The 12,912-nt window shown below is 47.3% G+C and overlaps 1 protein-coding gene across 1 annotated transcript in view; it reads right to left on the minus strand.

Annotated features, from left to right (window-relative positions):
- LOC147737882 (uncharacterized) overlaps nucleotides 1–12,912 on the minus strand; it is a 540,045-nt gene that overhangs the window by 124,948 nt on the left and 402,185 nt on the right. Inside the window, 1 exon segment of the mRNA XM_086924989.1 lies at nucleotides 101–122. Within this exon segment, the coding sequence (XP_086781115.1) occupies nucleotides 101–122 (22 nt within the window).

Below are 12,912 nucleotides of genomic sequence, written 5' to 3' on the forward strand. Positions count from 1 at the left end.
TTCTGCTTCACCCTGGTTCTGACCCACTTATATGCCTTCTTTCCCAATTCTTGGGGAGACGTCAAATCTGAGTCAACCAGGTACTGATGCAATAACGGACTTTGACAATAATGAAGTATCTGCTCCCTCATAATTTATTACACAATCCTACAAAATCATGCTGCCAAGCTACCAGCCTTACAGAGCCTTAATAGCACTGTGCAAAAAGTCTACCCAGGCCTGAGTCTGAGCCTTCTGGGTGTCTCTGAACTTAATCTTGTATTGCTCAGTGGTTAAGCCAAACCCAACAGTGAGAGCACTCGTCAGAATTGAATAGTTGTCAGCATCTTCTTGTCTAACAGTGAGGGGCTTATCTCTATTGTCAGCAAAGGAGAGCCACGAGATAGCTGCCCACTGCTCTTGAGGGACCCTCTGGACTTTCCATGCCCTCTCTAAAGCAGGTCTCCTTTTGTGGATGTCATCCCCAACATGGTAGAGAGGGACAATCGTGCTCAGGTTCCTGTTGTCAAATGAATGTTTCTTAACTCTAGGGACACTGTTGCTGCCACCATGGGACTCTAGTCCCAACTTTTTTCTAGCTTTCTGGACTTCCAGGGACTTTTTTGTCAAGGGCAGTTGCTCTTGCCTGACTCTAAACCTAGCTTTCTCAAGCTCAAGTAACTAGTATTCCCTATCTAAAGAGTGGCCCCTTTAGCTACAGGGGTGTGGAATTTATTAAAATATCTACTTGTCCATGGGACAGGTTGCTTCATAAATCTACTTGTCCTGTAACAAAATCCACTTGTCCCTTTGGTGCCATGTTGTGCGGCGCAAAATTATGGCAGCAATCTCATTATATAAGAGCTCTTATATAGCCTCTCTGATTATGCCAGGGCACCTATCATAGTAGTGTTTGAATACTAGCAATCCCTTTATGTTGCTCTGTTTCCACAGATCTAAATACTGGGTTTGAAGGTAGTGGTAAACAATAGTTCCAGGGTTGGAGTGTCCTTTTGAGTGTCCTTTTGAGTTTGTACCTACTAACATGCAGGTTAGTAGGTACCAACCTACTAACCTGCATGTTTTAAGGGTTTTCAAAAACTCTTCTCTAATCTTGTCCAATACTGAGAAATGTTGGAAATTTACTCCTGACAATGGCAGATGTAAACCTTCTTCCAGAGTTGGGAATAAATTGGTTCGAGGGAAAATAAACTTGCAAACTCTCAGGTGATCGCAAGAGGAAATCTACACATGCACATTTGCTCATGCTAAAATGCAGTTCACAAATATTTTCTAGGAGTACTATTTCTTGCCCGACTGCTGTAAATTCTTGAGAATTCACGAAAGCCATATAGCTGCCCTTACTGCAAGGACATATACCAAGGGTGCACTTTTGAGACTTTCTTTAAAAAGTTGGCCCCTAATTTGGTCTGGCGTTAACCATGACCTTTTGTGTTTATTAGAATTCTATCTCTGTATCGGCTGGCTTCACGGCGAGGGACAGCATTCTGCTCTTTCACAAGAAGCATATCTTGCACACAAAGTAGTTTTGTTCAGTGCCACTAACTAATATAGCAGTGCATGCTTTTTTGAGACCAAAAACAATTTTTGCTTTTGCCAATGTTTGTTATAATGGTGAGGATCTGGCAGCTTTCACATCAATACGGTTTTACAAAAACCATGCCAAAACAAGTCACGCATTGCCAAAACTAAAAAGCTGTCCACCATTTCAGACCTACTGGCTCCGCCAATGCTTGTTTATTTTTGTTTCCCAAAATCGTATTGAAGCTGGTTACACTGATTTTCTAATATGAATATTTTGGGGAAATACTAGCATGCATCAACAGATTTTATAAAGGATGCTGCAAAGAAATGGTACCTGAAATTTTACAGTAGTTTAGCATAAAAATGTTTTTCCTACTTTCTTTTTTAGGAACATTTTATAGTGAAAGCAAATCATCATTAATCTTGCATTCAAGCTTCTGCAAATATTTACATCTAATCAGAGAGCATTCTGGGAGCATTATGCATAGCCTCATATTGCTAAACTTTGAAACATTGAAACAGTGTGTCCATATTTTTATACTAGAACCACTGTCAGTAGCGCTGTCAGAATTTACATTTCCTGAGAGCGCTCAGCCTAATAATAAAGGCTCTCAGTTAATGAACCATAAATACAAGTTTGAACAGCATCAACATATGCACACAAATATTAACTTAACTGCAGGCAATTCCCTTCCCTGAGCATTAATGTGGTACTGCAAACTGGCAACCAAAGGGTTTGTGCTGCTGGGGGTTGGGCCTGCTTGTCCCAAGGACAAAATGCACATTAAAACATGTTTCCCTTGACCCCAAACAAAATATCCTGGGCGTCGGGCTATAGGAATTCCACATCCCTGAGCTAGATACAGAGGTCTCTACTGAATGCCCTGAGTAGTCTGATTCTGCAGATGGGGATCTAGATATCCTTGGTAAATTCTTCACTCTTCCTGGAGGGGTGAAGATTGGCTCCCCTGAGCCATCTCCCGGATCCTCTGGAATATCTGAATTATCCAGGTGGGAACCTTCAGGTTCCTCCTGCTGGGTTTGAGCCTAAGTCATAAAAGGTGTCCTGACATGTCCTCATTCCTTGACCCACCCACTCTCTCCAGCTCATCTGACCCAGGGGTCTTCCTAAGGTCATTTATGAGTAACACCTCAGTCAGGCGTTGAGTGTTGGCTGCTCGCCCTGTCTTAAGCTTTCAAGAGGCACACCGGGCTTTCAACTCCTGTTTCTAGAGGGCAGAGAGCCACTGGTTTCTCCTTTAGTAGACCTACTGAAGGAATGGTGTGTGCACCTACCTAACCTAATGGGAAACTAAACTCTCTTAGCTTGGGGAAGGGTGTGCTAAACCCTTGACTACTCAACCCCAAGTTCAGTAGAACTTACTTATCCAAGCTAGTATTATATGTACCTAGTACTTGTGGTTTTCCAGTTAATAAATACAAGATGTATGTGGTAAAATAATGCAGGGGTGAATCCCAACGGCTGCACACTGTGTAGATACGTTGAGTGATCCCCAGTGTCCAACGCTCCCGGATCCACCTTTCCTATCATGCCGGAACGCCAGATTTAGTCTTAAAAGTAAGTCCTAACTGTATATCCCTTATGGATTCTCTCAAGCTTTAGATTACGGAGTTACACATTGTTGGTATTTTCCTTAGGAAGCATCGCTCCCTCTGCGGACTCTTCCCGATCATTGACCATTAAGCACTGATTAATTCAGGTATGCTTTTAACATGGTGTGTTCCCACTTTACTATAAATGTTGCAACTATGACTATTCCTAACAAACAGAGAAATAATGTGTATCCACTATTTATTAATAGGTTGCTAGCCCCATCCCCCTTCGTCCTGATGAAGACCCTGACGCAAGGATTTCATTGATTCCTGCCTAATCTGGGGTCGAAACGTCGACAAATCCCCCGTACAATACACAGCCCCCCTAGCCACTACCTTTGTATATTATGGAGCGGGGCATGTGTGCCATGAAGTATTGTATTGAACTATGACCGTTTTGTTACACATTAACTATTGAATTTTTGCGAATGTTTGATAAATACTTGCTTTTATTGTCACTATTCCCTACCTGCACTACCCTCACGATTTCACATCCTCCTTACCTCCAGGGGCATCATTATAACCATAATGTTTGAAACTATATTTGTTGGTCCGTCCTATAATGTGAATAAAACATTATAGACGCATTTTCTGTCTATTGGACTTAATCGTATGTATATTTAATCACTCCTCTAAAACTGGATCACTCCTCTAAAACTGGGACCCATTCCCTCTTAGTTCTGGTAAGATGAGTTTTTTTTTTTTTTTTAAAACCTTTATTAGAGCATTCTTGAAATACAAGTATGGTCCTACAACCGCAGGGGCCGGCCGCTATACAGAAGTAGAACACATTATATCGCGGTACAACATAGCTCATCAGCCGACGACCCTGAGGTCCGGTAACGATTCAGGATAGAACTTGTATTAGAACGCGTGAATAGGACACAGGATATAATAAAGGTTTTATTTTATATTATCTAAATTAACGGATCAGGTGCCACACAATTAAACAGGAGGATACATAGGACAAGCCCAGAAACAGGATATCCATCTAGAAACAGCCATATGTTGGACTCTGGCGCCAATACTTATGAATCAGAGTAAACAGCAATACGATATACATTTTCGTGAGCGCCAGTTCTCAGGGCCTGCCCACCCGAAAGTCCGACTAAGGTAAGAAGCATGGGCACTAAGTTCCAGGACACAGTGAAATCAGAATAAATCACAAACCATACTGATCCTAAAGGAAGAAAGGGAAAGGAGAAAAAGGCCATAGAAAATAAAGAAGGCAAAAAAAAAAAACTCCAATCCCACACCCTGCCGATGGCTACAGCCTAACCCCACTAGCAGCGTGCCTGTCGCCCCAAGTAACTAAAACCCTAAAGGAAGGAGAAAGAAGAATGGAGGAGGGCATATTCGTACGTGCTCCCAGCCCCTTAGTCCCCCCGCCAGAAACCGACACCCCCTATCACAACAAGACGGATATAGCGCAACCCTTATAAAGAAACTAGGGGGCATCGTGACATACCGCCCAGCCCCTTAAGTCAAACAATTGCAGATCGAGTGTCCATAATAGCCATTCCAAACCGTCCCGATTTAATTGATCTCAACCTTGACCCTTACGAACCAGCACACGAACCCTCCCCAGCGAGACCCAAAAGCGCACAAACGAGTCATATCGGAGAAGGAAGTCATCGAGAGTCAATCCGTTACCACTTGTAGCCAGTAAGTCCACGAGAGCTTCAGGCACCGAAAGTCTCCCTCTCCTAGCTGGACAGTCACGAAGTTTTTTGCCACAGGGCCGTAACATCTCAGAGGAGGGAGGAGACGACCACAAGATGAGAGAAGAGTCTACAACACAGGTCTCCGGGGGGGGAACGCCATTTGATACCTCCAAAGTCAGTAATGAAGGAAGGTGTAGTGGTACACTCACAACCGCGGGGACACCATCTTCTAAGGCATCATCCGATGGTTCCAATACTCGTTCCATCTCGGAGTTAAAATGGCCGCGGCTTGAACGGCTGCAGATTGCTGTTCCAACAGCAAGGCAGGGTCCGGTACCACAAGTAGCATCTCGGATAGGCTCGCATCGATTTTAGTCAATAAAACATCCACCTGTGAGTGAAAGGTCCAAAGTTCTGCCAATATTGACCTCAGCGATAGCTCAGACACCGTTCGATCCATAGTCTCACGCCCAATACCAATCACAATCACCCCCCCCGGGTGAATCCGGCATCTCCAGGGGGGAGCACACAAGATCGCAATAGGGCAAGCGTGGACGGTGACCCGTCGTTCTCTACAGCCGCGTTCACCCGGCTTAACGCCGCAGGCTGGGGTCACGACCCGCCAAAACCAGGCGGGGAGCCAACACGAGTCCGCGGGGCAGGGACCCCCACCCACAGGCGGTAGCAAGCAGGGTCACCTCTCCATCAATGCTGAGCAAAGAAAACAATCGCCGCCAAAATCGGGCGCAAAAGAAACCTCCACTACGATTGACCGGACTCTGCCTGGGTCTCTCTGCCGCTGTTGTTGCACTGCAGCCTGGCCTTGGAGATACTGGAGGCGGCTTCACCGCTGGAACAGGCCACAACCCTCAGCTCGATGTAACTTCGTGAAACCAGCCGATAAAAAGTTTTGGATTTCACCATCGGAGTGAGGAACAGTTCATTCACGCAGGGGCTGGGAGCGAAATCAGGATAATGTACAGGATCTTGTGGCGGGATACAGAGGTCGACGGAGCCGGGAGCTTAAGCAGCCATCTTGTTTGCCGCTCGATGAGGGGGTTTTTGATTCGCTAGCTGCAGGGACCAGGAGACGTTGAGGACGACCAGGAGCCAGATGTGAGCTGTCCCGGATGTCGAGTGCTGAGGGGTCAGTGTCCGGTGGGAACACCAACAAGCCTTGGCAACGGCAACCCACAAAGATGGTCAAGATTGGTTAGGGTCTGGCCCAACAAGGACCAGGAGACTCACCACAGCAAGGGAAGTCAGAACAAGCCTGGAGCAACCAGGGGAGCCCAAATAAAGCAGTGTTGACCCTCAAGAGGACCCACATGCCGGAGGCACAGGAGTCGTGAGGGGACCTCAGGCAGTTTCACAAAACCTCAGTTCCCAGGGCACAGAGTGCGAGGAGGCCGAAGTCCTTGGTAGGAAATGTGCACAGAGGTTGGGGCTGTCACCCCAATGCACAAATTTGGTGAACGCCAACAAGCATATGCACATTGCACAGGGGTATGGGTTATGCGGTCCCCACGAGGGATACTGGCCTCAAACTCGGTAAGAGGGCAGCTCGACCTCAGGGAACTTGGGAACCCACCTCCTGTGTTGCTGGAGCCTTCGGAGTCCGCAGGAGCTCAGGATCAGCAGACCGGTTAATTGTGTTACATGCCTGTGAATGCAGGGGAGTGACTCCTTCACTCCAAGAGAGATACTTCTGTAGTCTTTGATGCTCCACAGGTATGGTGCATGGGCACCGACGATGCTTTGGACGGAGAGGGAGACGAAGTCGGGCTCAGTCGAAGTCCAGCAAAGTGCAGAGTGTCCAGACGGTCGAAGTTCAGTGGTTTCTGGTTCAGAATCTTGTCCACGTCGAATCTAGGGTCCTACAGCCAGGTAAGCCCTTTGTTACCCACATGAGAGGTTTGGACAGATTCAGAGGACCCTCCCAGGAGAGGGTCTAGACAGTGGGGAGATACTCCCATGTCCTTGTCCAGTTTCGTGCCAGAGCCTGAACGACTCTCAGAACTGGTTTGAACTGGACTAGGCACAGGGACACTAAATGTGCTTCTCGTGCAGACTTTCTGGCACTGAGGCAGTGCACCCACCCAGCCCCATTACAGTATCTATTGCAAATCAGGGTTACCCAGAAATCTTTAGGGCGTGAAGACTCGGGCAGTTCCTCTGCGTATATTTCAAGTTGTATTTTACCGTAGAGTAAGTCCCGGTCCCACTTTTTCAGAGTAGCAGTAGTTTTAGACCCCCAGCATTGTGCCACCGCCCGTTTAGCAAGCAAGGTCGAGACAGCGACTAAAATATGGTTGCAGGGTTTGAGGTTCTTTACCCAGCCCAGCAGGCAGACATCAGGAGTACACATCACGGATTCAGAGACCACATTAGTAAGCAGAGTTGTGACCTTGGTCCAGAATTGATAGATTTCTGTACAATGCCATGCAAGATGCAGAAACTCTGCATCCCCCTGCCCTCACCGAACAAAGCAGGCATTCTCCCGCAGACCAAAGCGCTTCAATTGCAACGGTGTATAGTATAACTGGTGCAAGTATTTAAAATGGATGATGCGGAGGTTGCAATTTGCAGTTAAGCGGCCTGTCAGGGCACAGCAGAGCCTCCACATATCAGGTGAGAATGAAGTTCCTAGTATCGCCACCCATTTATTATTTGAAGGGGCCCTGCTCATGCAGGGGCGCCCTCTAACATAAAACCCAGCACCCTGCCTTCAGGATTGATAAGGCCTGAAATAGGGGTGACTGATAGGTTTTAAGTGTAGTAACTTATAGATATAGTAAACCTATATCTTTCATAAGTGGTGAAGCACCAGCTTACATAGGCTGCAATGTCAGACCTGTAGTTGCATTTTGCATGGACTCTCATGGTTGGCATAATACATGCTGCAGCCCGTGGGAGGCCTCTGGGGTACCTATGCAATGCACTGGGTACATGTGTACCATATACTAGGGACTGATAAGGGTACCCCAGTGTCCAATCTGGAGTGTACCTAGTACGTGTTTTACAGTTTAGGAGGAAAAGGCAGATAGGCTGGGGTCCTGATTAGCAGGATCCCAGCCAGACTAGTCAAAAACAGTGGGTGCAATCAGCAAAAAGTGGGGGTAACCATAAGAAGCAGTTCCTACTTTCCTACAGTTAGTGATGAGTGGATTGGTTAGTTGTGTAGGATAGAGTCATGTACTGTTCGCAGGTGATGGTAGAAATGTGTGGTAGCTGGGATAGAAGGATATAAAGGTGTGTTTTAGTAGTGTGTGCTGAGAAATTGGATTGTGCATAGGGTTAGTTTGTAGTCCATGAGTGGAGTACATTTGGTGTGTGTGTGTTACTCTGGTTGTGGATGGGGTTGGGTGTGTGCTGATGAATGGGGAAATGGGCAGCATTTCTGACCCTAGTCCCGACCAGATTCAAACAGGCACTCACCCTTGTCCTCTCCACCCTCAGCCTCAATGCACAGGTGAGACACCCTATGTCAGAACTCGTACTTGCGCCTGCATTACTGTGTCTGAGGGGGACGAGGTACAGTAAATGAAAACGGGCGCCGAACAAACTACATTACCCAGAAGCCCCGGGTAAGGCTATTTCAGTTCCTGTGACACGCATCCTGTTGCGTGTTATTCCGCTATTTTGATTCCGTGGACGAAGGAGGAAGGTGTCGGAGGATTTCGTACCAGCAGGGAGGTCTCTGGTTTTGCTGTAGTCGCCTCCAGGTAGGAGCGGTTCCCCGCCCTTCCGTGACCGCCATTGAGCGGAGCGCTGTGGGGGCTCCCACGCGTTGCCGTGATCAGCGCGCAGTGAAGGAACTGCGGCGCTTGTTTATTTGTTTCTTGCAGTTTGCTGCGGAGCGTGGTGGATTCTTAAACTCGCTTCCGTGGGACAAACTAAGTCCTTGATATCTGATAAGGGCTGGTTATTCAGGACATTAGAGCGGAGCGTAGTGGTGTAAGGAGCCACACGCTGCCGTCTTTCTTTTTGGTTGTTCCCATTGTTTTCTTCTACCTTGGGTAGGTGGTGCACGGTGGTAGCAGCTGCTCCGTGTAGTCAGTGCAAGCGCTTGTGTATTGTGGAACATTGGATAAACGTGACGCTTGCGGAGCACGGCGGTGGTCGCAACTGCGTGTTGCCGTGGCAAGCACTTATTGAGGAGTTATAAAGGTTGTGCAGATACCGTATCAGAGGATTACTTACTGGTCAAACAACCGCCAAGTGTAATGAAAGTTTATTTCAAGTGCCTGTGTTTCTATCAGGGGCTGGTGTGCTTCCACTTAGCAGAGCGGAGTGCTGTGGTTTTTGCTTCCCACGCATTACCGTATCTGTTGGGTTAACATTACAGCTTCTACATATTATTTTCTCTGTGTTCAAGTTACTCTTTGATCGAGCTTCACCCAGACTCCTTAATTTCGGATAGCTTGAGTTTTCACTAAGGTATAAGGAAGCACCATGATGAATTCATATGTGTGAGCTTATGTATGGGATTGTTTCTTACCGTATGCATATTCCCTATAGGGCTCAAGCGTATATCCTCAGAGGGGGAATCCAAGATCACCCGTTTGCCAAGTTATGCTTTTTCTCACAGGTACTTAGTTTCAAGGGGTGCTAGTGGCATATTGGTTGTGTTGGGTGTATGGTGTTCTTACCTCTGTATGTTCTGTCGTTTCAGGTACATCCCTTCCCAGCAGACCCCTTCCTTCCCTTCCCTGTTTATTATTTTGCAATTACCCCTCGCCTAATGGCTCAAATCCTCTGTTGATATATATATCAGAGTGTTTGTGACGTTTGGAGGTGGGCCTTATATTCACCATCCGGATCCTGTGGAGCGTACCTTGACAGAATAACACGCCCACGAAATTAGCTACACCCGATCCGGGTGGGGACTATATGGCTACCTTGGAGGATGTGCTTCAGGCCTTGGTGTTGGTGCAACAGGAACTGGTTGCTTCTAAGGCCGAGGCCACTGCTCTGAAAGAAAAGGTAGATAGGCTAAGCAGGAACCCCTTCGATGCCTCTCCCTCACAAATTCAGGTCACTGTACCGCCTCCCATTCCCCTTGCAAATCCAGAAAGATATTCGGGAGATCCAGCTAAAACACAGATATTCCTGACACAAGTCTTGATGCATTTCTCGTGCAAGCCGGCCTCCTTCCCAACCAACCACTCTAGAGTGGCCTTTGCCATTTCATATTTAATAGGTGATGCGGCTAATTGGGCAGTGCCGCTGGTTCGCAATGATGACCCTGTGTTAAACAACTGGAATGCGTTCAGGGCGGAATTCGAGCGCGTGTTTGACCGAAGGGCCACTACGTTTAGTGCGGACAGAGAGCTATTGATGCTGAGACAGGGAAAAAGGGATTTGATATCATATTTGACGGATTTCAATAGGCTGATAGCCGAAACGGCTTGGCCTGAGGAAAAGAGGATGTCTCTTTTTTATCAAGGATTAAGAGAGGGGCTTAAGGATATCATAGCTCAAATAGACCTTCAGCCAGCTACTTGTAAAGACATGATCAATCTGACTTTACGTCTGGATGGTAGAATGAGTGACAGAGGGAGTGACAGGAGACGTTGGGATCGGGGGTATTCAGGGTCCGACTACAGTCCACGTAGGGCGCTACCGTCCCCCGAGTCAAGTTCCGAACCTATGGAGTTAGGGGCCGTAAAAACCCCTCTGTCCAAAGAAGAGAAGGAACACCGTTGAGTCTTGGGTCTGTGTTTCTACTGTGGGAAAAAGGGCCACTATGTTAGGGACTGTCCTACTAAACCCAAGATGAGCGGGGGATGGAATCGCAACAAAAGACTAGCCATTACTGCTGTAAGGGGGTCTGGGGATGAAGTAGCGAAGGTAGACCCTCCCCTTGAAACCAGGGCCCCCCTCTATCAGATTCCATCATTGTCTGTGCTGACGCTGTTAGAAACAGAAGCTCACATACTCCTTCCCATGTGTCTGGAGAGTCAGTCACAGAGTCATCAGGTGAAAGTGATGATTGACTCAGGAGCCACGGGGAATTTTATCGACAGCGGGCTGGTGACTGCTCTGTCCTTAGTACGAGTGCCAAGAGACGTTCCTGAGGACGTACTAGCAGTGGATGGGAAACCATTGAAGTCAGGAAAGATCACGGAACATACAGACACGCTTGTCTTGTCCGTGGACATTTCAGAGGGATATCACAGAGAGGAACTGATTCTGAACATAATCGAGGCGCCTCAATATGAGGTTATTTTAGGAATGCCCTGGTTGAGCCACCATAACCCCACAATTGATTGGAGGTCGAAGGAGGTCCGGTTTGAGTCCGAGGAATGCAGAGAGCATGTGGTTTCCTCTTGTGGAACAACAGCTGCTGTGTCGTTTCTACCCTTAATAGTAGCCACTGCTGCTGAGAAACAGGTGGTCTTGCCCCCGCAATATAAGGGCTTTGAGGAAGTGTTCAGTGAATGTTTGGCGGAACAACTGCCTCCTCATCGACCCTATGATTGCCGAATAGATTTGGTCGATGGGGCTACTCTGCCTTCCTGTCGTGTGTATGCACTCTCAGTTCCGGAGACAGCGCACTTAAGGGAATATCTCGACCACTATGTGGAGATTGGGTTTATCCGCCCCTCGAGGTCCCCTGCGGCCTCTCCTTTGTTTTTCATCAAAAAGGCCAATGGGGAGTTGAGAGCGTGTGTCGATTATAGGGTGTTAAACAAAAACACAGTCAGGAATCGATACCCCTTGCCTCTAATATCAGTCCTGTTGGATCAGGTGAAGGATGCCAGAATATATACTCGGCTTGACTTGAGAGGTGCTTATCACCTGGTCCGGGTAAAGGAAGGCGATGAGTGGAAGACGGCCTTTAAGACTCGATATGGCCTTTACGAATATACTGTCATGCCGTTTGGGTTGTGTAACGCCCCGGCGGCATTTCAGTATTTTTTGAATGATGTTCTAAAGGAGTTCGTTGACGTTTGTGCGGTTGTCTATATAGATGACATTCTCATTTATTCGGACAACACCACACAACACCATGCTCAGGTGTCTCAAGTATTACAGAGACTAGGGGAGAATAGACTGTTCTGCAAATTATCCAAGTGCGAGTTCGATGTGTGTGAAGTGGAATTCCTTGGAGTGATGTTGAGTCATTCAGGTTTGCAGATGTCAGAGAGAAAGGTAAAGGCAGTACAGGAATGGCCGGTTCCGGCGAGTGTGAAGGATGTGCAAAGATTTCTGGGGTTCTCAAACTACTACCGTAGATTCATTGCTCAGTTTTCTCAGGTGGCTGCCCCTTTGTCTCGATTGCTAAGAAAGGGTGTTCCTTTTTTGTGGACAGAAGTTACTGATGGAGCCTTTCAGACACTAAAAGCCGCTTTTACCACCGCGCCTATACTGGCCCACCCTAAGCCGGAACATCCTTTTATAGTCGAAGCGGATGCTTCGGATGAAGCTGTGGGGGCTATCTTATCACAAAGGAATCACCTCACGGGGCAACTCCATCCAGTAGCCTACCTCTCAAAGAAACTCAGTTTGGCAGAAAAGAACTACACTATAGCTGAGAAGGAACTGCTGGCCATCAAAAAGGCATTTCAGGAATGGCGTCAATATTTGTGGGGTGCTGCGTTCCCTGTTACTGTATATTCCGATCATCGAAACTTACAGTATATGAAAACAGCACGCAATCTCACTCAGAGACAAATGAGGTGGATGCTGTTTTTCTCTGAGTATGACTTTGTGATCACCTTTCGTCCTGGGGCTGACAACAGAAAGGCTGATACACTTTCCAGACAACATCAGGGAGAGGACTCGATAGAGATCCCCAGACTTGAGTCCATTGTGAATCCGGACAAGGTTGTGTGTGTAATACACGCTGATACTTTCTTGGATCGTGTCAGCCGAGCAAAAACCCCGGGAGAGTGGGTAGCATGGGCCACCCAGGGAAGAGGTCGCATGATAAAGAAAGGCCTTCCTTTTCAAAACACCAAACTTTTTCTCCCCGATGATGCTACGAAAAAGACTGCTTTTAACTGGTGCCACGATTCTCAGTTGGCAGGACATCAAGGGGTGGGTAAAACAGTACAGCTGATGCAGAGGTATTTTTGGTGGGACACAGTCAAGAGAGATGTGG

Source organism: Lissotriton vulgaris, chromosome 1_1 (assembly GCF_964263255.1).
Source record: "Lissotriton vulgaris chromosome 1_1, aLisVul1.2, whole genome shotgun sequence".
Classification (NCBI taxonomy): domain Eukaryota; kingdom Metazoa; phylum Chordata; class Amphibia; order Caudata; family Salamandridae; genus Lissotriton; species Lissotriton vulgaris.